The 27,904-nt window shown below is 44.9% G+C and overlaps 1 protein-coding gene across 1 annotated transcript; it reads right to left on the minus strand.

The window, feature by feature from the left end:
• Window positions 1-21: 21 nt before the first annotated feature.
• Window positions 22-27,904, minus strand: LOC142771561 (uncharacterized). The gene is made up of 6 exons (XM_075873217.1): window positions 27,825-27,904; window positions 15,576-15,696; window positions 14,601-14,694; window positions 13,374-13,613; window positions 2,972-3,025; window positions 22-1,261 (listed from the first exon to the last, which is right to left on the minus strand). Exons 2-6 carry the CDS (start codon window positions 15,678-15,680, stop codon window positions 1,197-1,199), a joined length of 558 nt encoding a protein of 185 aa, XP_075729332.1. The 5' UTR covers window positions 15,681-15,696; window positions 27,825-27,904; the 3' UTR covers window positions 22-1,196.

Below are 27,904 nucleotides of genomic sequence, written 5' to 3' on the forward strand. Positions count from 1 at the left end.
TATAATACACCGAACAACAAATACATAGTGAACAGATCTTCAATAGAGGCGAAAACTCAATTGATGTGAGAAGTAAAAACAATATTCTACAAACATCGCAGCACATGTTTGTAGCGAATGAAATTTCTGATATTAAATCCAGTCATTACATTCGTTTGTCACTTGACAAGATTCTGAGTTATCGCAAGGTTTATAAAACAAACGTTCTACGAAGACTAAACAAATACTATAGAGAAGCAGATTCCTGTGCACCAAAAAAAAAAATGGTGCTACGATAACCCTGTGCAACTTCTGAGAAAACTACGAGTTAACACAAGATCACCAAATTTGGATGTAAAACCTGCCCAACTCATTGATCGCCCTGAGTAAGGGAAAAAAAATCCCTTGAAGCAATCTTTTGACTAGGTATGAGACTTGTTACGTAAGTGTCTACACGACACCCTGAGTATTATTTCAACGGACCCCGTTTTGTGGTATACTGCGAACTGCAATTTTTTCTTTAAATGAAACAAAAGTTTCAGCTTTTCGTCCTTGGACTGGCGCCACCCAAAGCTCTGAACTTGTGGCGCAGAATGTCGACAATCTTCCGACAATCTTCCGCGCAGGCGTTGGCAGCATTTGCTGAGTCAGCTTGAGAGAGGGCGTTTGCAGCATTTGCTGAGTCAGATTGAGAGAGGGAGTTGGCAGCGATTTGCTTAGTCAGCTTGAGAGAGGGCATTGGCAGCATTTGCTGAGTCAGCTTGAGAGAGGGCGTTGGCATCATTTGCTAAGTCAGCTTGAGAGAGGACGTTGGCAGCATTTGCTTAGTCAGCTTGAGAGAGGGCGTTGGCAGCATTTGCTGAGTCAGCTTGAGAGAGGGCATTTGCACCATATGCTGAGTCCGCTTGAGAGAGGGCATTTGCAGCATTTGCTGAGTCAGCTTGAGAGAGGGCGTTGGCATCATTTGCTAAGTCAGCTTGAGAGAGGACGTTGGCAGCATTTGCTGAGTCCGCTTGAGAGAGGGCATTTGCAGCATTTGCTGAGTCAGCTTGAGAGAGGGCATTTGCAGCATTTGCTGCGTCAGCTTGAGAGAGGGAGTTGGCAGTGATTTGCTTGATCAGCTTGAGAGAGGGCGTTGGAAGCATTTGCTGAGTCAGCTTGAGAGAGGTAGCGACCTTCTTCGCAGTGATGTCCAACTGTTGATGGGGCGGCCGCGCTCAGGGGGCCAAGGCGTATCCCAGAAGCAAGTTCAAGAGAAGCGGGAATAGCAAGAGAAACCATCCTGTGCAAAAAGTACACATTAGGATATTAGATAATTCTACTATGATCCTAAACAGTAAATTCTTCAATTTCTCACGCCACACTCCTCATATAGCGCCGATGTTCGTGTATTTATTAGCGTTTCATATTCAAACAATGATTTTAGTACTTAATACAGTAGAAGCTCGGTAAACGGGAATCTTTTTAACGGGAGTATACTGAATGCACTGCCTCGGACGTTATTGGTTTCGCACTTTGATTCGACGCCACTGTTCACATCTCGCTAAACGTAACTCCTATGTCTTAAAACAGAATGTTTTACTGGTCACTTTAAGTTCAGTTCAATGAGTCTGCCATATAACTTTACAATAATCAGGTATAAAGCTATAACTTGGTCGTATTTTGAGATCTAAATTAATCTTCCAGGATCTACGAAAAGCTGTTTGAAGCTTTTAAGCAGGAACAGTAACCACGAAACCACATCATCCCCCCCCCCTTTTAAAATATATTGAAAATGTGGGGGCTCAGACACCCTTATAAAATTAATATTATAGTAAGACGTCGATTGTGCATAGCAAGTTGTGCAACCTTATACAATTTTCAGTGAAGCAGCAGTATAACACACACACGCACGTGCACGCACTGACACACACACACACGCACATACACACATGAGCTATGGTCTCTATGCACTGGCGCAAAGTTGTAACACACATCTTGCTTCCGTTTGCTTTATATATAAAGCTACGCTTTAAATGCGTTTGAATATTCTAGTGCTCTATATTTCTTCCAATTTATCAAATAAAACACGGCTTTCGCCGTATCATATTTACGGCTGAAAGGGTCTCAAACAAAAGAGGACATCAGTTATGCTTTAACACTTTATTTTTTCCAACTGGTGTATTTTTTCCGTCAGTCCTATAAAATTTGGATATAATGTGCTTCAACAAATACCAGGCTAAACAATAAAAAATAAGTGCCATGAAACAGTTCCAGTTTTTCCGAGTGGGTAACGCCTTGGTGCGTCATAATGCATTGTCATACGCCACCGCAGGCCGGTTTCCCATACATATGACCATCGTCAATGCTGATTGAACTTTGTGACCTTTTGCCGCACGGTGTGATCACAAGATTTGTCACAAGAAATATCTGTATACATTGGCGTTCGAATGAATGCGACTGCGATTAAGTAGGGTGAACTAAATTTTGACAATTATTCAGTTGCCAACCGTTGCAACAGCGATGTATACCATGGTTTCTTGAACTTTATCCCGAGTGTCAAGTACTGCATAGTGTGGAGATACCGAAAGCGGCCACACGTACTTAAACGTCTCGAGTAGCGCAGCTTGCCAAAGGCACAACGCGCACATGAGCATTCGAGCTGAAGCTGTCTATTATATGAGGCAACACAGAAACAGTTTTATTGCATTGCCGGAAATGTAAATGCAATATACACTGCGTGGTACCAAATACTGTAGTACCAACGTCTACACTTCCTCCAAGTTTGGCACCACTATAGTATAGAAGCTGCTTTAATTTATTTGTTTCTATTATTAGTCAAATTATACCCATCAGCGAAGTGAACGCGCTTTATAGTTAGAGTCCAAAGTTACTGGAAAAGTAAGAAAAGTAGGTTTCTTCAGTTTACACGCTTAGAGGAACCCATTCTGAGTGAATTAGCAGCCCACAAAATTACCTATATTACAGCACACAAAAGTAGTACTTTCCGTACCTGTCATGGTAGGCGGGGCGCTTCCGTGCGGGACTCCAATGTCCGCGGGGTCACCTGCGTTGGGTAGGCCCGTGAAGAAAACATGTAAGCAATATAAAGTTGTGTTTATTTTTACCTTTACGATTTGGCCATGCAAACGACTGATAGGAAGGAGTGGTGACCATTGTTGTGTTGTGCTGATGTACAGACTGCGACTCCTGGTCATAAATGCAGACACCACTATAGGTCTCAGAAATTTGTGTATATTTTCCCAGTAATTTGTGACTGTATGCGGTCAAACTGTACAGTAGATGTTGATAACGTGCATTGTAGCATATACGCATCTAATTTCAACACTGTATGTCGAAGGAGTGGGAATGTTCAGCTTCTATATGTTTGTCTCTAAACTGTTGACGTTAACTCTACATGTCTTAGGCTGCGTAGAAGAAAGGTGTTTTGTCCGGTCTATAGAGTAGAGCAAAACAAATGTTTTAATGACTCGGAGAGATAACACATGCGTATCCATGTCCGGCGAACGTTCGTTCGGCGCCCCCTGCACGTGCACCCCTCACGTGCATACACTTCATTCTTTTTTTCTTGGTATACATATTGTACAATATTTAACACAAGAGTTCGAGGGGGTACAACTTTTCAACTGGTCGTACGACTTCTGATCCCTGCGGCAATCTCATTTTACATGCTCAAACAATTCCAACATTACCTTTAAAAAATTCACTGTTTGCAGCAGTATTTTCAAAACCATCCCATCAGGAAGCTCATCGGCTCTGAATTTTTACGTTATCTTAAACTTCATCGTTTCTATACCGGTTGGCGCACACAACCTAATTTTTTGCTGTTCTTTTTAACGCGATAGCGTTGAAGAGCTCGTTTCGCAGGAATTCTGGTGTCGGCGTCGTTGGCTGTGAGCGAAATTAGGTTGCCATCTTAGGCGTGACAGAAAAATCGAGAATGATGCTAATGATATGAATAAATGATAAAAACCTCTGGAGCAGAGATGGGACCGAACCAGGGTTGTTTGGGTACAGGCGGGGATTGAGTCCACGTCGTTTGAGTGGGAAGAGGATGTTCTACATACCACACGGCCACGCCTCTACTTGTGAAAGCAGTGAAAAGAACTTCCTCTGCTTGGAAATGCTGTGAAAGTAGTTCTCATGTGATACATGACAGCTGCTAAACACGGCTACATGAAAGAGGAGGACGAAGAGAGTTTTTTCGTTTGATGCTGGACTGGCGCCATCTTGCTCCTCGAGTTCTGTGCTCTGTAAATAGATCATTAAACAAGTTACTCGTAACATTATTGGTGGAGGTAGACGACCCCAGTTCCTCGATGGAGACGTGCAGTGGTCGCACCATCAGCGACCTTTCGACTGCTTCGACTGCTGGTACTTCCTCTACGCCGCCCTCTTCAGTCCAAGCCACCACCTACGTCACACTCCCGCACCTCCGAGATCCCGTCACTTTCTCCGGTGATGGTACTGCCGATCTTGACACTTGGCTGAACCGGTACGAGCGCGTCAGTGCTACTCACCACTGGGATCCCACGCTCATGCTCACCAACGTGCTTTTCTACCTGGACGGCACTCCCTGAACATGGTTTGAAAGGCACGAAGCCGACATAACGAGCTGGGATCTCTTCAAAGAAAGATATGCGACCTGTTTGGCGATTTATCTGGTCGTCAGCTCGCCGCGAAGAAGACTCTTAATTGCCACACGGGCCCAGTCTTCTACCGAATCCTACGTCTCCTATACATTCTTGACGTCTTGACCCTTTGTTCCAAGGCCTACCAGTGCATGTCGAAAGACGAAAAGGTTAACCACGTCTTGAAAGGCATTGCTGATGATGCTTTCAACCTGCTGGTTTTTTACGTCTCGATCATCGACACCATCCTTACAGAATGCTGACGTCTCGAACAAGCTAAAGCCTGCCGCGTAGCCCAAAGCATCGTGCGCCTTCCGAACACAGCGGCCACTTCTTCGTGTGACGACGCCTTCCACCAGGCCCCTCAATGTGATAACCTTACACGCATCATTCGTCGAGAGGTCGAGGCAGCACAACCGGTAGCCACGCCATTACTGACGCCTAGCTGCACCTTCCCCGACCACGATCTCTTTGATACAAGCCGTCGTTCGTCAAGAGCTATCGAATGTCGATCTACATCCTGTTCCTGCTGTATACTCTGCTGAGCCTTCTCATCGTCCCCCTTCTGCTCCTCGCACACAACGCAATCCGTCCGAATGGCATGCTCTTGATGACAGGCCCATATGTTTTAACTGTCGACGCGTTGGTCATATCGCTCGTCACTGCCGCAGCCGCTGGGCTCCACCGTCACATTATACACCTCAGTATCACACCACTTCTGTTCGCCAGTCGTCCCCATCTCTTTCTCCATCAACGCCGACCACATTTTCCGCTCCTGCTGCACCTCTGAGCAGACCTCGCTACGACTGGTCACCGTCCCCTGCTCGTCGTCAGTCCCGGTCACCCCCACAACGCCGTGCTGCCTCCCCGACCTATTCGCAGCACCTCCGACCGGAAAACTAGGCCATGCAGCTTCTGGAGGTAGAGCTGCGTTGACCACCTTCGTAATAAATCCTCGCTTAACGTTAACGACGAACCGGAACCTTTTGGACGTTACTGTCGAAAATGTTCGTGTCAGTGCATTGATAGATACTGGTGCGCATGTGTCCATTATGAGTGCTAACCTTCGCCGCCGATTTAACAAAGTTGTCACGCCCACACTCAACCGCGCGGTACGAGTCGCTGTACGAGTCACCAAGCGTCATCGTTTTCGCAACTTACGACACTGCTTACAACGCCACCAATCTTGGGTTACTTTGATCCATTAGCCCCAACCGAGGTTCACAGGGACGCCAGTGGACACGGCATAGGAGCTGTGCTATTGCAGCAACAACGGGGACATGACCGTGTTATAGCCTACGCAAGTCGAATGCTATCTCCAGCCGAGCGCAACTATTCCATCACGGAGCACAAGTGCCTCGACCTTGTATGGGCAGTCGCCAAGTTTCGTCCATACCGTGTTGTCACGGATCATCACGCACTCTGCTGGCTAGCCTCCCTGAAGGACTCCACGGGACGTCTCGCTCGTTGGGCTCTACGCCTTCAAGAGTACACGTTCTCTGTAATGTACAAAACGAGGCGATTACATCAGGATGCGGATTGTTTATCCCGCTACCCTGTTGACGAGGCAACCGATACTGACGCTATCACGGACGTTTTTTCCGTGTCGCAGCTGTTGAACATTGGCGAAGAGCGACGTCGGGATGCTTCTTTACGAGCCATCATTTACAAACTGGAGTCAACGCCTCTAGACCCGTCCCTACGAATGTTTTTGGTGAAAGACGGGATCCTATATCGCCGTAACCTTGATTCCTTCGCATCAGACTTACTTCCTGTCATCCCAGCGCACCTGCGTTCCACTGTCCTGCATCAACTTCATGATTCTCCCATGACGGGCCATTTGGGCGTTGCTCGCATACGATTGGGTACGACGTCGGTATTTTTTTTTTTTGGCCTGGACTTGCCCGCTCTGTTTGACGATATATGTCGCCGCTTGTGAGCCCTGCCAGTGTCGCAAAACGCCGTCTGCCCACCCAGCCGGCTACCTTCCGATCGACGTTCCCACTGAACCTTTCTCTCGAGTTGGTCTCGACCTGTTGGGGCCATTTTCCACTCTCCACAGCCGGAAATAAATCGATTGCCGTTGCCACAGACTACGCGACGCGGTACGCAATCACACGAGCACTCCCGACCAGATGCGCTATCGTTGCGGACTTTCTGATGTACGACATAATATTACTGCACGGTGCTCCCCGCCAACTTGTCACCGACCGTGGCCGCACGTTCTTATCAGCTGTCGTTCATGAAATCCTGAGGTCTTGCCATACCAAGCACAAATTTACTACTTCGTACCATCCCCAGTCAAATGGCCTCACGGAGCGCCTCAACAGGACCATTACCGACATGCTTGCCAAATACGTTGCGCCAGACCACCAGGATTGGGACATTCATTTGCCGTATGTGACGTTCGCCTACAATTCATCTCGTCACAACACTTCTGGCTATTCGCCCTTCTATCTCCTATATGGCCGAGACCCAACTCTACCCTTAGACACTTTACTACCTGCGGCCACTGAATATGCCGGGGAAGCCATTGCCCGCGCCGACCATGCGCGTAAAGTTGCCCGTAACCGTCTATAGGCTCCACAGGCGCACCAACAACAGCTCTACAATTCTCACCATCGGGACGTGCACTTTTCCCCGGGTTCTCTCGTGCTCCTCCGGTCGTCTACTCGGCGTGTGGGACAGTCTGAAAAACAGTTGTCGCCCTACACTGGACCATTCCGTATCGTTCACCAAGTGGCAGACGTCACTTACGAGATTGTTCCAACCGATCCAACAAAGTCATAGTCAGTTCCGAGCGACACCGTTCACGTGGCTTGGCTAAAGCCCTATTACCCCCCTTCGACATCATCTGCGTAAATTTAGCACCGGGACGGTGCTTCTACCACCGGTGGTTATGATACATAACAGCCGCTGAACACGGCTGCGTGAAGGAGGAGGACGAAGTGAGTTTTTTCGTTTGATGCTGGACTGGCGCCATCTTGTTCGTAGAGTTGTGTGCGCTGTAAATAGATTATTAAATAAGTTACTCGTAACACATGCTTAACAAACACACGCGTCCTGTAACGATGCTTCACAATGCATGCAGCATGAAATATTGCAGTAATAATGCGTGGTACAAGCGTCAATTGCCAACTGGCATCAGAATGTGTGATTATCATAATGGCTCCATTGGTTAAAAGTCGGTATACCCCACTACAAAAGGCACGCATGCACGCTACTGCGCCTATTCCCTTGAGGCCATGTAGTGGGTGCATATATAGCAACTTGGAAAAGGTTTCATGCACTAAGTGTTTGAAGTAGGCTATGGGAACAGGATGTCGCTGTCGCGTTCAGCTCCTAAAGGCGAAGATTTTGGGTCCCCGTAATTTTTATGAGCTATGGCGTTATTTGCACTACTAAAATGAAATCACTACATATGATTTTTTTTTACTACCGTCGGCCTTGAAAATTCTGCGTATACCGTATTTTCAAACGCGATGAGTGAAGCACATAATCACCCGCCGAATATGAGCCAGTGGTGCACTTGCCGGCTTTGTTCGAAAACGAGCACACGTCAGCAGTTTTCGCTTGCACGTTTCGCAGCTCGGCTGGCTCTCACCACACACAAGCTAGCACGAATCTAGGCTAACAATGCACTAACACCGTGAAGCAATGCTTGGTGAGCACGCATATACCTGTAAGGTAAGTCACAGGACGCTTCTTCAACGTTATCACGAAAGCATTATCGCAGCACAAGAGGTCGGAATTGCGGAGTATGTATGCTCTTATCGTTTGAGTACTCTTGTCGTCGCAGCATGGGCTATTTTGCTCTTGAGAAAATTTCGCGGAACGTCTGTCATCTTGGTACACTTTTATAGCGTATTGGGATCATTGATTCGGCTCCATGGCTCGTATGAATAGTGTGCTGAAAAGTGAGGTCGTCGCATAGCAACAGCTCGCATCATTGCTCTTGTGTAGCTCAATGGCTTCGAAGGTATTGTCTTCGAATCATCGCTTCTTGTCCTATATTTTCTCGCTGAGTGGCCACGGTGTCTCGCATGGTAAGCAGATCGTAGATAGGACGCTATCTACACGCGAAAGTTGTTGCAGACAGCGAGGGATGTCTGTGTCAACGCAGGGCGAGGGGGCGTAGTACACAGATTTGCGCAACAGCACCTGTATAGCATCCCACTCTTCGCGTGGTAGCATCCCAAGCTTCGCGTTAAACGCAGCTATAGGCTTCGATTCTGCTCATGGGGACTAACTTCATTGAGCATAAATTTGCACATCTATAGTCCGCTCCCACAGGCAGGAATTGCACTCACGTCACCAATAAACTTCAGCTATTGCTTGAGCTGCTCACGCTGCAGATGAATGGTACTTCAATGTATCTTCTATCTCATGTCTTGGAATGATCGAATTGACTCATTAGCATCACTTTGACGATGTTCGGGCATCTTTTCAAAGCTCCGCTAGCTCTTCCAAATGCCGTTACATTCATTTCGACGGTGCGAAGAGTTCAATCTCTTCGATGTGTCTTCTCTAATGAAGGTTATTTGGCTGCCATTAAACAAGTAAACTTTCGATAAAGCCTTAGTCACTTTCGGTTATTAACCATGCACGAAATGTCTGTAGTCGTACCACGTTTTATTTATGTTTCGACGATGACCTGTCAGTCTCTACATTGAAAATAGGGGCCCTTACATGCTTTGTTTGCGTGTTTCTTTTGAGCATATTCGCGGTTGAAAACAACTGTATTTACGTGCCTTCCGTTGCACTTATAACAAGTGACACCACGGTGGCAATCTTTAGACCTGTTCTTTTCTGCTTTAACTCTATTGCTATGGAAAGGTTGAAGTGCACATCGCCTTGGCTACGGTTCGTATCCCTGCTGTGGCGGCTGCATTTCCGATGAAGGCGGAGATGTTGTAGGCCTGTGTGCTCAGATTTGGGTGCACGTTAAAGAACCTCAGGTGGTCGAAATTTCCGGAGCGTCTCTCATAATCTACGTCTCTCATAATCTACTAGGGCGTCTCTCATAATCATTTGGTGGTTTTGGGATGTTAAACCCCACATGTATAATGCCTTGGCTAGTCCATATCAATATGTTCGGCAGTGAAAAAAATAAATAAAGAATAGTACTGAATGGTACCCAAAAATTAACAGTCGGCAAAAAAACAAACACATAATAGCATCTTGAAACTAGTTTAAATAACTTGCCAATGTAAAGCTTGCTCGCAGCCGTTCGGACTGTCATGAAATGTTCAGTCTTTAGATCGATGTGCTTTGATGGTACACTTGAAACCATACCGGCATTTGCTATGCAGTTCTTCTTTTCATGCAAACTAATGTTCATTGTGTATGACTGTAGCGTCTATGGGCTGCAGAAAGGCAAAAGAAAAGCTTTTTTACAATCCTCGCCTGGCTGATCAACGCAGGCGTCGCAGGTTGATCCTCATGAAGTGCGCCTTGTCGGTGATTTCGAGCACCACGTCCACAAGCGTCATCAAAGACAATTCTATCACGAGCCTGCACTTCGTGCGCACGTAATGGAGTTGCTCCGGAAGTTCCGTCTCCGACGTTGCAAGCGCCTCGACGTTCTTCCGACGGCTCCCTTGCTTTAAATACTCTATCAATGTACCTCCTGGAATCGCTTTGGTCCTCGACGAGCATCGCGGCATACGAGAGCTCCGGGCATCCGAGCGCCTTGAGTCCTCCGGAATTTATGCGGACGGCGTCCAATAGGTTGCACAACAAAGCAACACCGCTGGAGGACTTTACTGGCTTGAGTGTTCGCAAGTTCGCAAAATATTGTTGTTCGATGATCCTCTTGCTTCCGAATCGGATTCGTATGAGGGTGATGGCGTCTTTGTAGGACTCCTTCGTGGAATGCAGTCGATGGCCTTCGATGCCTGTCCAGTTAATATAGGGCCCTTCAAAAAGAGGAACAATTCGATCTTCGATAGACCGGGATTTTCGTGAACCGCGTGCCTGGACATGTCTCGGAAAGGATGTCACTGCATTGGGGCTTCTGTTGAAGTGAACCAGCACAAGTTTAGGTATAGACGAGAGCCGAGGAAACCGTGTCTCATCTGATCTCCAAGGACATGGCTTCCTGCAGGCGATACCTTCGTTCTCAATGTTGCTGCAGCCCTGTCGAGGATCCTGGACGTTGACGCCTTGAGCTCCTCCATGTGGTGACGACAGCGCAGCAGCAGCGTCGCCCTAATATTCTGATACGGAGGCATAATCTTTTGCGACCTGGTTGGTCGTCGGTTAGGCGGGCTTCTAGCTCTAAGTTGAGCGTTCGCAGGCCTTCGTTGCATGCCTTTAGCCGGTCGTGCCCCACACGAAGATTCGATGAGGCGAACTAATCAGAGTCGATCAATATCCGTGCTTCGTTCCGTAAACAAGTGTGCAGAGCTTGCCTTTGATGCGCTCCATCTTTGTTGCGGCGGAATTGCTTTCATCTGGTCGCTTGGATCACTGAGTCCCGGATTTCTCGGCACCATAAAATGTAGACGAAATGTGTCTTCACCGGTAGAGTAGAGCAAAACAAAAGTTCCATTGACTCGGAGAGATCTCAAACGCGTCCGGCCATGTCCAGCATGCAGACGTTCGTTCGACTCCCCCTGCACAAACACCCCTCTCGTTTCCGCACTTTGTTCTCTTGTTTTCTTGGCATTCATAATCAACAATGCTTAACACATCAACAATATTTAACAGGCTATTCAATTATCCCTGCCATTCTGCTTCAGCCATTATTGTTCAAGAAATAAATGCTGCCAGAAGACCCCGGTTAAAACGGGCAAGAGTGAAACGCTGAAAAAAAAACCCAACTAGCTCAAACAACCACCATGCTATGCCACTAAATTCTTGTAGGCTCACAGAACTTATAAACATAACTTTTGAGGTATTCTTTTTTCTTTTTGTCTATTTTTATGAACAGTAACAATATGCACGCTATGGAGATTAGAATTCAAGCTTTTTTTTGTTCAATTAAATTTTATTCTTCTTCCGCAACTTCTAAAAGAAAGGATGCGAATGGCTGTATAGGCTTTTGTTTGGGGTTGAAACCCGAACCTCGATCCTGCTGGCTACGCCACTGAAAACGAGGTGGCTTTGAATAAAAAAAAAAGTGCCTCGTCATAACTGTCCTATATGCGAGAGACAGCAACTAGTGGCTTTTTCTTTTTTCTTATTCAAAGTCACTTCTTTTTCAGTGGAATTTTCAGTGCAGCAGGATGGAAGTTTGGGTTTCAACCCCTTACCCATAACTCCCCAAAAATTTTACCAGCACCCACCCACCGTGACTACGAGAAGCTATCAAGTGCACAGTGTTGAAACTTCACGTTGCATATAATACACAGGTAAATATTAAGCAAAACAAGTGTTGGTAGCTTCCAGTACAATTTGGGAGGCAAGGGGAGTCGGCCTTTTTTGACGAGACCCCCCTCCCATTTTCACATGACGATGTTAGAGGAGGGGGGCTGTGAAATTATTGTTAGTATTAAAATAATTTTATGCGATCAGAGATCTCGTAGGCGTGCTTTATGCGTAGCAGGCCTCACTTCAAAAATCTTCGTATACAGCTTCCATACTGAGTAAAATTAGTCTCGTTGCCTCCATGCAACATTTATTTGTCTGCATTCTGCAGCACTGTGGTGTGTGTTAATTGAACACAGAGTTGAACGCAAGACTAATTATGGCGTTTGGTGCAAAGTAACGAAAGTTATTAGTCTTCACACTTCAAAGGCCCTGCAAACGACGGCAAATAACGTTTACTTTCGCATTTCATTCGGTCACTAACGTCGATGGCAGGCTCCAATCGTGGTTCGCTTCTAGTATACCTAAGTCTCGCCTTATGCATGGTGTCCGTTTGCAGCACATCTATAGCGTCATTTTGCAAATGCATTGAAAACTTCATATTTTAAAACGTCAGTGATTTTGTGTCTGTGCATGTATAGAAAGTGAGTTCATAGGTTTTAGCTGTGGCCTAACTGGGCACCATATGAATACTAAGTACGACTATGTCGTCAAACTAATCAAAAGGATTGACCATTGTTATCCTTACCACGTGATGAAGTGTCGCTTCCTATCACAAAAATACGCCTTGTGTGTCACTGCAATCCAAAATCAAATTAGTTGTTTTGCTGAAATGAAACTGAAGTAACTTTGCTCTTGGCGTCTCGGATTCGATTCATGCCACAGTTCCAGAAGCAGTGATTCAAACGATACACTTAATTTGTTCCGCAAGGTTCTTTCAAAGTGATACTGAAGAGGAACAGACTTGGTTTAGATTGACAAACTGCTCTCTGAGAACTCTATAATGTCATACGTTTCACAATCACAAGTTCCTTATTAGCGGAGAGAATCAAGGTTGAAATTTCAGTTTTAAATGTCGTGCCGAATTTTCGGCGTGTGACGTAGGAAATTTTAAAATGTATTTTCGGTGTTTTCGTGGCATTGGCTCGATAAAATTTTCTGAAACTTCGTATGCTAACTTCGCATACTTCGTGAGACTTCGTATGCTTGGTATGCTATCGTATGATAATTTTTATCGATTAGAAGCCTGTAGGAACCAGAAGACGCCTCCAAACTTTCTTACACCACGGTGTTTGCTGCAGGATTCTCACGATGACTTCCCCCACATGCAATTTCTTTTCGCTTACTAAGCGTTGTCACAGCAAGAGTGGTGTTTTCAGGGTTGTGGAATAGTACTTCACTAATACGAGAAAAAATGTTTTGCTCTTAGGCGTCCCTTTACTGTCGACTTACCGTAAATGTAGACATCGCATTCGTCGTCCGGCAGGGTGCCTAGCCTGACCATGTTGACGAACCAGTGGCACGTTCCCCTTTCCTGTCCTTGGAGACGGCAGTACTGAAAAGCCACCGTTTGTGTCTCGTTATAGGTCAGGATATGTTCGCACCGATCCAGGTCCGTGTCGTTGAGGAAAAGTGATGGCGCTGGTCTGTAGGCTCTGTGTTGCGGAAGCTTCGTGTACCGCGCCAGGGAGTCTGTAATAAAGAATAATTGAGCATTCGGTGCATGACCGTTTGTTAGAAATATACGTGAGAAAAAGGAAGGAAATTGATGCTTCATTTTGCTGACACTAAAGCGCCTAAGTATGGATGCGGACACTTTGGCAGCGATGAGCGATAGGACGGGAGGAGTAGAACGTCGCAGGTCAGTAGAAAAAGAGAGAAAAAAAAAAGACTAGAGGTGGTTGTGTCTTTTCAGTATAGGCTACATACATTGTGCTTTTTTTACAATACAAATTATTTATAAAAGGTACTATGTCATTCAGGGAGAGCCCTTGTCGTCTACGCAAACGAACTCTATGCCGGGACGGCAAAACGTTGCTGCAGCTGGAGTTTTATTAAAACTAGTAATTAACAAAGATCTGGATAATTAACACTCTAAAAAAATAATACGAGGGATGTTGTTGATGTTGAAGAGTTTCTGACGTGACAGTGGTATACCTATTAAAATACGTAATTTGATATATTGATAAACTAAATTCACAGAGCCTATCCAGACGATATCGAAACTGAGCGCGCAGGGTGCCATGGAAATGGGGCTGCTGGGTTACACCAGACCGGAAGGCTCACGTGACGAACATAGTAAAAAAAGGCGCGTCACAGTGGAGTCTGTCAGAAAGGCAAGTCGTTTCACAAACACAATTAGGCAGTTTATCGTGTGTCCAGCGGCTTTTGCGAAGATGGGGTCTTTGGCCACTTTTGTCTGCCAAAGGCCCGCATGGCATAACTGTGCTTTCTAAAGCTCGACACATGTACGTTAGTGTAAACATCTTAAAGCAGGCTTCGTGCGCCCTTTTCGTTGATTAGGGGTTGAAGGGGGGAGGGAGGGGTTGGCATCCGTCGAATTTTTCGCTTTCACCTGACGCCTATATATGTCCAAACCCTATTCGCATAAAATACTGTTTTTGAGAACCACATGTCAGTTAAGTAAGTGCGTGCTAAAACAACAAAAAAAATACGAACCTTTTGCAGATGCCTTATTGAAATGCATAGACATAGCCACGCTGGCCACGATGGCTACTATCAGGAACAGTCCGATCATCAAGTACATCATCACCTGAAATGCAGCGCCGCGTAAGCTCCGATTCTCAGTAGCCGTTGTGGCTCAGCCGCCAAAACGGTTCCACCACTGTGACCGACGAAAAACGTAAGCCTCTAGATGGACATGCGCTCAAAGTAGATTCAGTTGGCCAAGAACTGCTATACACATATAAACAAACAAAAAAAATGTAGCAGCTCCACACTATAGTACTGTGAAGACTGAGAAAACAGCGGAGCTGGTGAAACATATTTTTCCTCACCCTCGCTTCTTTTCCGCCGCTTCCTATACAAAACTATGCTATGCAATACCCCCTTCCTACTGCCTTTCTCTCCTCCTCACGTCATTCGTCCTCACTTTCTTTTGCCTTTCCCATCCCTTGCTATTTGCATTACACGACAATGCTACGCTTCACTTTCCCCTTATTTCTCTCCTCGTCACAATCACGCCACACTTAACCCTCACTTTCTATACCTAGCTGTGCCATGCTTTACCCTCTTCCGTTCTGCTTTCCTTTCGCACGTCCTTCTCACCTCCCTTTCCCCATTTTTTCTTTCCTACCCCTTTTCTCTTTTTCTCTTCTATTTTCTCTCTCATTTTTATACTCCCTTCCCATTTCCCCAGCGTAGTGTAGCAAACCGGGCATGTGCCTGGTTAACCTCCCTGCCTTCTATCTGGTTGTTCTTGTCCTCCTCCCCTCTCTCTCTCTCTTTCTCCTTGCGGTATTATGCATGGCTATGCCTTGCTGTATGGAGCTGCGAAACACACTCGCTTTCAGTTGCGCCAATTGACCCGCCCGAGATTGTGCCAACGCCACCCCTAGTTTCGCTTAAACATCTTTCCTGCAAAAAAAAAAAAAAGTGTCGGCTGAGTCTACGGCACACCGATTACCAACGTACCTTTTTCTGGCAAAACCACGGGCGTGAGGTTCCGTTGGTGGGTTTCGCGAGGGCGGAATAAACTGCATTTCTTGTTGGTCCTCCGGCAGTGTCTGTCATTTCCATCTTTTGCGTTGATAGGCTGGAGAAAATACACGCAGAAAACAACGCAAATTGAATGCTGGACAAATCTGAGCTCACCCTTGCTTACTGCAGAAGCGCGCTACAAGAGGAATTTTTCTGCTTTTCGCCTCTTCTACGAAACCGTAAGTCAAAAGAATGCAAAACGAGTTCAAAGACTTATTCACGAGTTCAAAGGCTTAGACTTATTTGTATTCATTTGCCCAACATATCTGCTAAATGTGTACAATTTTGTTTTTCCAATTACACACTAATCGTAATGTTCCTTTGTTAAAGCTAATGAATACACATGGCAGCAGAGGCGGCAGCGAAGCTTGAGGACTAAAACGCTACACATCTTTCACGCAGGGCTGTGGAATATTTCGTTCCGGCATCGTGCGGCGGTTTGGATGCGCTGATATCAGCCCAGCTATCTACATCTACTTCAAGAAAGGCCCTTCCACGTCAGCCCTCGTGTGATTGTGACGCTGCCTGGACCATCGACTTGCATTGGTTCCTCAACCCCGCAGGAAAACTACAAATTGACTGAACAACGCCCCCGTCCTTCACATGGCAGCAGAGGCGGCAGCGAAGCTTGAGGACTAAAACGCTACACATCTTTCACGCAGGTTTGTGCCCAAACTCCTGCTTGTTTCTTAAATTTTTGCCTGTTTCGTTTTGCTGCTGCTGGTGCTGCCACAAGTGTTCTGTTGTCTGTATTGATTCATTGAGACATGGCGAAAGAGATAAGAGCACTTTTCGAGGAACTTAAGCGTGAATTACGGGCTGAATTTAAAGGCTTCAAGGAAGCACTCGAGCGAGAGTTTCGCAATGAGCTGAGGGAAATTAAGTCCTCTGTAGCTTCCTTAAATACTGATTGTGAAGAAGTAAAGGCTGAAAATGTAAAGCTCAAGGCGACCAACGCTATGCTAGAGGCCACGTGCTCTGATCTTGCCCAAAAGGTGAAAGATCATGAGAGTAGGCTGCTACACCTTGAGCAGTATTCTCGTAATGCAAATGTGGAGCTCAAAGATATCCCGTACAACGCCACTGAAAACCTTATAGATACAGTGATCAAAATTGGCGAGAAAGTAGGTGTACCACTTGAGGAAGCCGATTTTGAGTCGGTGCACAGAGTACCAACCTCCAATCTAACAAAAAAGAACGTAGTAGTTCAGTTCGCACGGAGGCAGAAGAGGGACTGTTTCCTCGAGAATGCACGTACTGCCCGGCTCAAGTGCTCTGACGTAGGCTTTGACTCGGAGGAGCCGTTCTTTGTTAACGAGCACCTATGCCCAGAGCTGAAACGTCTACTAGGTCAGGCTACTGCACGCAAACGCGAAACTGGTTGGAAATACGTTTGGGTGCAAAATGGCAAAATTTTCGCACGGCGCATGGACAACGCTCCAAAAATAAAGATTTCATGCAGTGGGGACGTTGCTAAAATGGTTAACCCATTATGAAAGCTGGAAAATAAGACCAATGTTCCAAGCTTTGAAGGAGCCCTTTGTGGTGCTACAGCGCATCTTATCATGCCGTTCATATGTGTTAAGGAGACACATAGTTGTATATGTTGCGATAGTCTACCCGGAGCAAAGGCCATATGCGCATGCGCTGTTCGCCACACATTTGTTCTCTTTCCGATATTTGTTGCCTGCTTTTTTTATTTTTTTTTTTTGTCTTGTGTGCTTTAATTTTGGAAGTACTGGTTTGTAGTTGCCGCTTTTGCTATTTTCTAGATTGTTTGCGTTTATGCCTGTATCGCGACATGAGCTGGGAAACAACTTGGCTGCGTTTTTCTGCCCTTGTTGATGAAATCTGTAGGCACAGTGATATTTTTCGTTGTCTGTTTCTCATTTAGAAGTATGTCACTACTTGTCTGCAAACTGACAGCACTTCTATGTTGACCCATAATAATCAGCAATGACTTTATCTTGTATTAGTCCAACCACACTCAAGTCGGATATTGTTGAAAAGTGTAAATCACCATTAACATTTTTACATATGAACATGCAGTCGTTACGCCAAAAATATGATGACTTTTGCATTTTAATAATCGTGTTTGGGTTTTCCTTTTCGGTTATTATGCTGACTGAGACGTGGTACTCTGATCTTGATACCATACATTTAGACGGCTACAGTGCCGTTTCTTTGAATAGGAAATTGAAAAGGGGAGGCGGCGTATGCATGTTCACAAAACTAGGATTTACCTATGACCTCCTCGATGACTTTTCTTGGTCCACAACGGACATTGAGATAATTTGTATAAAATGCAACAATTTTGTATTTGCTGTCATGTATAGGCCACCTGATGGTAACTTGAGCGAATTTTCCACGTTTCTAGAGGCTATTTTTTCGTTTGTAAACATAAACCAATACTCTTTAATTTTAGGAGGTGACCTAAACATAGATATGCTGACAAAAACTCCTAAACAGGGCGAATTATCTGCGATTCTCGATTCCCATTTTTTGTTTAATGTAATAACCACCCCCACACGTATCACTGCAACTAGTGAAACTCTTATCGACCTTTTTATTACTAACCTAGCAATTAATGACCTATTCTCTGGTACCATTAATGTGACACTTAGCGACCACTTGCCTATCTATTTAGTAACTGATACGTACAATACGGCAAAAGAATTCACTGTAAATATAATATATCAAGACATCAACGCGGTTACACTGTCGCAGTTCCGAGATGAACTCGCCAGAACAAGCTGGAACGCAGTTTTTGCGTGCTCTACGGCTGATACCGCATATGACCATTTCATAGAAATTTTTTCTTCGGTATATAAAAAACACTTTCCGTACAAAGAAATAACTAAGCCAAAACGCGCACGTAAGCCTTGGGTAACGTTAAGTATATTGAAAATGATACGTACGAAAAACAGACTGTACCAGGTGTTCTTGAAAAATCGCGATTTGAATGCACTGAAAGCGTTTAGGGCCTACAGAAACAGTCTTTCAAAAACTTTAAGACAAGCCAAACGCGACTATTACCATACTATTTTTAACGGTATCGTAGATGTCAAGCAAATGTGGAAAAAACTAAACACAATCATATCTTCAAGTAATAGAACGCCTGGTGTCGACGAAATTACAATTGATAATCATATATTTAAAGGAACAGCATTAGCCAATAAATTCAATGGGTACTTTACTTCTTTGTCAGAAAGTACTTACGACGGAAATGCATTAAGTTACATGCCAACACCTATAGCCCCCTCAATATTTATTGACCCTACGGAGCAAACTGAGGTAAACAACGTTTTCATGAAACTTAAAAAAAAGCAAAAGTGAGGACACTGACGGCATAAAAATGGAACCAGTTATCTTTGTTATTGATTTATTATCACCCTGCCTGGCGCATATTTATAATATTGTTTTAAGCACAGGTATGTTCCCTAAGCGGATGAAAAATGCCAAAGTTGCAGTGCTTTTTAAAGGTGGTGACAAAAATGAAATGAGTAATTACCGGCCAATATCGGTATTACCTATATTTTCAAAGGCTCTAGAAAAAATCATTTTCACTAGATTGTATAAATTTTTGGACTCGCATTCTGTGATTACAACAGCACAATATGGGTTCAGGTCTGGCGTATCGACGGAGACAGCGCTGTTGCATCAAAAAGAGTTGATACTGGGCAACATTGAAGCAAGAAAGCTAACATTAGGCGTATTCATAGACTTTACGAAGGCGTTCGACAGAAATGATCACCAAACCTTGTTAGAAAAATTGTTTTATTACGGGATTAGAGGCATCGCGCTCGAATTAATAGGAAGCTACCTTTGTGATCGGTACCAGCGTGTGTCTATAAATAGGCAAACATCTATGCCCAAAAAAATCAAACGCGGTGTACCCCAGGGAAGCATATTAGGACCTCTTCTATTTAACCTTTATATCAATGATATTGTAAATGTGGATCACTCAATAACGTACATTATTTATGCAGATGATACAAGCTTATTCTTTACGGTAACAAATATAGACGATTTGATAAAAGCAGCTAATAAAACGTTAGTCAATTTTTCGAAATGGTCCTGCCAAAATTCGCTACAGATCAACAGCTCTAAAACCAAGGCCGTTCTTTTCCGTGCGAAAGGAATAACATGTACGTACACACAAAAACTGATGCTAAATAATTTCAATATCGAACTTTCAAAGACTGTCAAAACTTTGGGCGTCATCTTTCATCAACATATGTTCTGGAATTCTCACACTGAACAATTGTGTATTAAGCTAAGAAAAGCCCTTGGCGTGCTGAGAAGGTGTCAGTCATTTCTACCGCTCCCCCAGAAACTTCTTATCTTTAATACGCTTTTTTCTTCTCATCTACGCTATTGTCAGTTGGTATGGGCTTCTGGAACTGAAACATCAAAACAAAAGTTGTATACACTTCAAAAAAGCGCTTTGCGGGCTGTTGCAAATATAGGTTACAGAGAACACACATCCCATTTATTTGTCAAGTTTAAAGTTTTAAAATTTTGTGTTTCATATGAACATAACTTGTTGTTGTCTTTGAGGTCTGAAATTCGAAAGAATTGCGCAAACCTGAGAGGCTTAGCACATTTACAGCCGAAAATTTTGTTGCGTCCGATGCGGAGTTCTGAACACTGGCACATCCCCCGACCCAGACAAATTACGGACTCCAAATGCTAAAGCACTCTGTTCCCCATATACTAAATAAGTTCAAGCTCACAGAACAGCAATTGCGTCTCCTTTCAAGTAGTGATATATTAAACCTGTTTGTATAAGGAACTATAAACCCAGAAAAATTACACCAAGTACTTGTAAATGCATGAAATTTTAAGTGTATCCCTTTCTGTTATAGCGTCTTATATTGGTTGCCTTTTTTCCCAAAAATTGTTTGTTTGTAAACACCCAAGTGTGCATCTATTCTGTACTTCATAAACAACCACTAGAATGTTATTTTCTTTTCTTTTTTCTTTCAATCATACGTGAGCACCGTATGGAGCTTGGTGTGCCATTGTTTTAGTTGCCTTGTACAAATGGTAGGTGGGGCTAGTCAAGCTGCTATAGCGCAGCTTTTTTCCTACTTTCCATGCCACAATTGTTTCTTGTTTGTGTAAATCACGGTGTATCGTTGTGGTGAAATAAATTTCAACTTTCAACTTTCAACTTTCAACTTTCAATATCTGTTTTATATATGTTGTGTATTTTTGGGATGTTCCGAAAATCATTACAATAAAGGGCTGCTTTGGAAATGGTTGCCTTACTATGTAATTATATTTTCAAGCTATACGCATATATATTATACTGTTCATATTCAACCGTCTGTCGAATATATACCAGCTCAACATTGACGACGCTGACAAAAAGCATTTTCCTACCTACTGTAATACGTAAAATGACTCCCAGTTTATAAATACTGCATTAAATGCGCTTTGTGCGTCAGATTGCCCGATGAAAGAGCATTTTTGTATCTGCTGTCTCAGTTAAAATGACTCTCAAGGTATCAGTTAAGATCACACAAAGTGCTGTTTGGATCACGTTGTCCCTTTATCGCCCTTCTAGCCCAAGTTCGTCACACAATAAGGCCGAGTTTCCGCCATCCCGAAGGTCGCTATTCTCGTTGTCACTGTGTCGCCAGAAACAACCAAGGTCCACTTCGTCAGAAAATCTTTCGTACGAGCTTCGACAGTTCGGTTCTTTCTATGAGGCGGAAAAATTGTGAGGGTCAACGCGTCAACGCGTACTGTATCATGTGCCCTGATGACGTCATCTGTGGAAAGATATCATACCACTCAGTGGCCAAAAACTAGTTTATATATAAAAAATAGGGGTATGTAAAGGTACGTCTGTCAGAAATAGAGTACGTGTGTTTGCTGCAATATAAATAAAATAATGTGGACGCCACTGGCGTAGCCACTAAAGTAAATATATGTTCACACCCCACCCACCAAGAAATTTATTTTATCAATTTTGCATGCGTATATATGCGCGGACACAAACGCGCTATAGTGAACATACACATAAAGCATGTCCACACGCCCATAAAAAAATATAAGAACTAAACTGTAATGAGGATGGGGGGAAAACTTCACACACACAATAAAAAAGGGCCCATCGTGAGGTGGGTCGTTTTTCTTTTCTAAACATATGCAACAAAAGGTCGAATACGCATAAAGTAATATTGGTACAGCTTGAGATTGTAATATAATAGTAAGCCAACCATTTTCAAAGCATGCCCTAGTATGTTAGTGTAACGATTTTCGGAACATCCCAAGAATCACGCAATAGATTATATGAAACAGATATTTACTAGCTTTAACAGAGTAACAGTATAGTCAACTTGATCCAATCAAAATAAACAGACAATTATGTCAACGCAGGCGAGCTCTTCGACGGCAATTGACTGTAGCCTTGCAAATATTTAACTGCAGATTGAAAATGACTACAACATTCAAAGTGATGCTTTGTCAACAGATTTTTGTTCCCCGCGGTGGTGTATAGCGGGTACGGTGCTAGGCGGCAGGGCCGCGGGTTTAATGCCGGCCGCGGTTGTAACATTTCGACGGAGGCGAGCCTCATAGATGCCCGTGTGCTTTGCGAAGAGAGTGCAATAACACCACGTGATCAAAAGTTTCAAAGCCCCCGTCCCCCCCTCCCTGCCTTCATCATGGCACCTCTCATCAAAACATGATTTTAAGCACGTTACATCCCAGATGTTGTTGTTATTGTCCACAGTTTTTATACAAACAGCATTATATAAATCTGTAACGATATTCATATAAGCCAATATTTAATGTCGCGATGATAGTGCGCTGACGAATCCGTCGCTTCAGTGTCATTGCAACTTGTATAGTGTACACGTATCCCGAAGGAGTACAACCACTAGCGTGGGTATGGTCTTAGCGAGCCGCAGGGCACGCGTTAACCGTCACCGTGGTGAGAACACGGTATACACTTATCAAGGTCCCAACACTCATAGGCGTATCAGCCGGAGGGGCAAGGGGGGCGAGAGCCCACCAAACTGAGAAAAGCTGGGGAGGGGGGGGGGGAGGTCTCATCCACTTGTGAATGCACTTGTGAATGCACTTGTGAATGGACACATGGTGAACGCAACTCTGGATACAGGAACGACTATTACCTGTATCAATGAAGTTGTGTTCAAAAAACTCAAGCTGCAGTTGCTCAAGGATTCATTCATTAGTGTCCAACAAGTCGCCTCAACCACAAAAACTTTGGGCCGCGTACACATACAGTTGGAAATAGGGAAGATAAAACGGGCAGTCCAAGCACACGTTCTACCTGGCATGAAGACTGAATTCTTGCTAGGCCTGGACAACGCCTCCTTTTTCAACCTGTCACTGGATTTAAACACGAAGACTTTGCTTCAAGACAACAAAGCTTTGCAGAATTCCTTTCAAACACAAAAGTGTGTCTTCAGCGCCGATACAACCCTCTCCAAGCCGTTGATGTCACGCACCTTCCACCATCGCAACAAGCTGCTTTGAGAGAGGTGCTTCACAATTACGAAGACATTTTCTCAAAGTCTCACATCGGATGAACGACACTGCATTGCCCTCAGCAACAACGTGCCTATCCACAGACCACCGCATCGATTCTCCCTGGCAGACAAAGAGGAAATTGTTAAACAAGTGGACTTACTTCTCAAGCAAGGTGTAGTGCGTTCATCTTTTTCCCCATACGCGGCTCCAGTCATTCTTGCAGAGAAAAAAGGTGATCGAAGGACGCACACGTTTATGCATTCATTATCGAAAGCTTAACTCTGTCACTGTGCCTGACTACCAACCTATTCCGCGTATAGACGATGTTCTATAGGCTACCTGGGAAAATCGAAATATTTTTCGACATTGGATATCACATCAGGCTATTGGCATGCCAAAATGAACCCAGAGGACATCCCAAAAACAGATTTTGTCATGCCGAATGGCCATTATGAGTGGCTTGTTATGCCTTTCGGGTTGAGAAATGCTCCTGCTACATTCGAAAGAGGTGTGAAATCAGTTATTAGAAAATATAACTTAAAGAATGTCGTTAATTATTTTGATGATATCGTAGTCTTCTCCGACACATTTACTGAGCACCTACAGCGCCTCCAAGCTTTATTGCATGCCCTAAAAATGGAGAATATAAAACTAAAATTCAAGAAATGCCATTTTGCCCAAGATTATATTGAATATCTGGGTCACAGAGTGTCGCACGGTACAGTGTCGCCTATACGAAGAAACATAGAAGCTGTATTGCGATTCCCAAGACCGAAATCCCCGAAAGAGCTTCAGTGTTTTTTAGGCACCACCAACGTTTACCGCCAGTTTATACCGCACTTCAGTGACATAGTTTTCCCACTTACGATGCTGTTGAGAAGGACACATCATGGGAATGGTATTCCTCATGTGAACAAGCCTTTGAGAACATGAAATACTGTCTGACCAAAGAACCCATTTTACGAATTTTTTCTTGCGAGAAACCATGCATTCTTTATTCCGACGCATCTAACGTATAGCGTAGGTGCAGTTCTGAAGCAAAGAGATCATTATGGTAAACACCCCGTTGCCTATCACTCGCGTAAGCTATATACTCACGCACGAATTAAATTATGCCATTACGGAGCTCGAATGCCTCGCTATAATTGACGCTGTTGACAAGTGGCACTTCTACCTACATGGACGACCGTTCACTGTTGTCACCGATCATGCTGCTTTACAATGGCTCAGAAACATAAAAAACCCACATGGCCGGCTCTTTCGATGGTCTTTGAAGCTGTCGATGTATGACGTTAACATTCGACATCAACAAGGCAGCGAAAACATCGAGGCGGACGCATTTTCGCGAAGCCCTATGGTCCAACTCCTTTCATTACCAGAACTTCAAACTTACCAGGATGACCACCCTCGCTGCAAGTACACAACGAAAAACGGGGTCACTATCATGACACGTAAAGGAATTCGCAAAGTGTACGTTCCTCTCAAGCTCGACTGGGCCTTCTGCAGAAAGTGCACTGTCAGTTCGGACACGTCGGAGAAAAGAAAACTCTGGGCTTGTTGTCATCATCCTACTAGTATTGGCCGGAAATCATCACAGACGTTTCATCCTACGTCCGCCACTGTGACATATGTCAGCGTTGCAAGAAGCCGAAAACCAAGAGATTCGGATCTCTAGAGTCACTACCACCTGCAGAACAACCCTTTGATCTTTTAGCAATGGACACTATAGGTGGCTTTTCAGGATATGGCTCGACAAAGAAGTTTATTCACTTGGCGATCGACCACACTACGCGGTATGTCTGGGCGTTTCCCCACAAGAACGAAACTTGTGACGCATACATTCCGTGCATCACCGCCATCTTTGCAGCCGGAAAACCTAAGAAGTTCCTATCTGATCGTGGACTAGCTTTCACAGCTGGAAAATTCAAGCAGTTTCTAAAACGCAATGGTGTCCACCAATTGTTCACATCCTCCCAACACCTTCAATGTAATGGCATGAACGAACGTACAAATCAGACTATTGTAACCCGGCTAAAGTGCAAAATGAATGAGCAGCCACAGAAGTCTTGGGGCAAACATCTTTCGGATGTCGTCGATGAATACAACAGAACCCCACAAAAGTAACACGATATCCACCATCGTACCTAATGTATGGAATTCCTTCATACGACACAATTTTAGACGCACCAATGGAGAGTGTGCAAGAAGCAACGAAAAGTGCAATCAAGAACACGCTTGCTTATCATGAGAAGAACGAGATAATCTACGACAAAAATTCCTACCACAAGATTCCCAACCTGGTGAATTGGTCCTCTACGAAACACCTTGGCACCCGAACAAAGGAAAGCTCAGTTCAGTCATGGAAGGACCTTACACAATTCTTCGCAGAGTCTCTCCTGTGAACTATGAGATCGACCGATGCGTAGCTCCGTTAAGCAGAACTACTGACATTGTGCACGTCAACAAACTGCGTCGCTACTATTGTGCCAATAAGTTGACGCTCTCTCGGAGGGGAGGGGGAAACGTGTGACGCTTCACAGGAGAATGTGGGGAAGGAAGATGAGGAAGACGAAGGGTAAGAATAAACTGGTGTTCTGACTGACGCCATGTCTCATCGGTTACGTATATATATGCTGACGAGTGAAATGTGTCCCCCCCCCCCCCCCCCAACTCGTGAAAACGTTCGTACGCCACTTCATTGTCCGCAGTGTTGCGAAGCGCGCCTCCGACGACGTTACGAAGGTCGCCACGAACACCGCTGCAACCACTGTTTCGAAAGACGGCGACGCCAACACGGTCCCGAAGGCCCCACTGCTTCGAACTCCGCCGGGAAGGTCACCAGCCGTTTGGTAGCGTAGGTTTCTCAGCTCGCGACTGTTTCTGCGCAGAGCTGATAGACGAGCGGACGAGACGACGATGAGTTAAACAAGGTTTATGTACAGCATATATACAGAGGAGTTACAAATTCGGCACTGGGGCCGACAGCTTAGAGACCCGACGAGCCTAGCTCTCCTCTCTAACACATAGGTCTGCTCTCAAATGGGTCTGCTGATCGCGACGCGCCGCAGGGCTTCTTTTGTATGCACCGGGTGGATTCTTTGAGAAACCAAATGTCCAACCAGAAGCGCCGCTGGTCGTGACGTCAGAATCCTCCAATGGGGTCACCGCTGGGCCGCGTCATTCTTTCTCTTCGAATCCGGAGAGTCCGCGCTGCACCTAAGGACGAGTGACGTCGCCAGGCATTGCGTCAGACCCGCCAGGCAGAAAGGCGCGATTGCTTGCTCGACGGGCGACAGAAAGGCGCCGTCGCGTGTTTACGCCGTTGAGTTGTTCATTGCGTCCGGCGGGCTCGCGTGCTGGCCTTGACGGATTTCCTTTTTTGGCGAGGCATAGACGTTCGCTGCGGACTCGCAGGCCTAACAGCGACAACGCCCTTGCAAATGGCGCGCCGTGAAAGCAAACGGCGATTCACGGGAGCTCCGGGACAAAGCGCCCAGTTGCTCAAAAGAAGTCAAAGGCGACCGCGTTTGCTTCGAGAAATACGGGTCGGCGTAGAGACAGTGCACAGGCGTTCAAATGAAAATTTACTTTATTTGAACGCCTGTGTTTTAGTCTCCTATCCGAGTTCTTTTGTTTACTCTTTTTGGCCTAAAAAATATGTTGCACGACATACAACACCAACTCGCCCACCAAGAAGTTTCATTTAAGTCCCGCAAAAGATTGGCCAGCACACGGTAAATAAATTATTAAAGCAAGACACGTTACCTTCCTCTGTTCCAAGGTCTCGTACCTCAGATGTTTGTTTCGTGCATGCTTATTATTAGAAAAATATTCGGTATTTAAAATATACGCTATTCCACTGAAGCACCTAATCGAATAGCCAACTATTGGTTGTTGGAAACTTTTGAATATTCTCATACCCATTTTATTAATTCTATACAACGCAGAAATCTGAATGTACCACATGTTTATATAGAGACCCATAATACGCTCTTGACGCGCAATAGTGTGTATTACAACGATCGGTATATTTGGGGGGATCTTGATTCAAGTTTTTGGAGGCCACAATTGAGGTTCAAAGTGGTTGACAAATTGCGCTAGACTTTTGGCAATGGACGATTCATACTTTCGTCGTAGTTCTTGAAGTGACGCTTATAAAACGCAGAAACATAATCGCGAAACGATGGCCCAGGAAATCGGCCAGTGCGTACCTACCGCAAATGCCGTCTCTGCAATTCGCAGATGAATCACTTCACTCAACGACATTGCGCTTATGACCGCTGGGTGATCATTTTTTTTTTTTCTTGGCCTTCCCGTCGAGAGGAAGATGAAGGGCCGCCATCTTCGCGTGACCCGCGATATGATTCCGTTCTGCTGTGACGCTGCTGCGGCGTTTTCCGCCATCGCTTCTTTGTTTAGGATCACCCAGCGGTTAGGAGATCAAAACACCAAATGAAGCGCTCGTCCTGTCATCGGTTCTTGCAGTATACGATGACCAATATCAAAAAGCCTAAATTTTTTTCCATTCGGGAAAAAAAAAATTGCCCGGACTGCCCGGCGCCGCGGAACGGCTAGATCGTCATCAAAGAGCGAACGAGATAGAACAATGGCCCTCGTATTTATTATCTATGCAACAATCCTTATGACAGCATAAATATATCGCGAAGTACTCACTTGGCTACCGGCAGGTTCGCCTTCAGAAGAACCCTCTAGATGTGATGCGAACGTACGCTGCGATCCACTGGTAATGAGAG

The sequence above is a fragment of the Rhipicephalus microplus genome, chromosome 9 (assembly GCF_043290135.1).
Source record: "Rhipicephalus microplus isolate Deutch F79 chromosome 9, USDA_Rmic, whole genome shotgun sequence".
Taxonomy (NCBI): Eukaryota; Metazoa; Arthropoda; class Arachnida; order Ixodida; family Ixodidae; genus Rhipicephalus; species Rhipicephalus microplus.

What these genes read in the sequence shown, in the direction of transcription:
- LOC142771561 (XM_075873217.1), bottom strand. Translation starts at nt 15,680, where the DNA reads ATGGAAATGACAGACACTGCCGGAGGACCAACAAGAAATGCAGTTTAT. An exon ending in CGTGGTTTTGCCAGAAAAAG is followed by an intron (nt 14,695 to 15,575) that starts GTACGTTGGTAA and finishes GCTGCATTTCAG; the next exon opens with GTGATGATGTACTTGATGAT. An exon ending in CAATAAGGCATCTGCAAAAG is followed by an intron (nt 13,614 to 14,600) that starts GTTCGTATTTTT and finishes TCTTTATTACAG; the next exon opens with ACTCCCTGGCGCGGTACACG.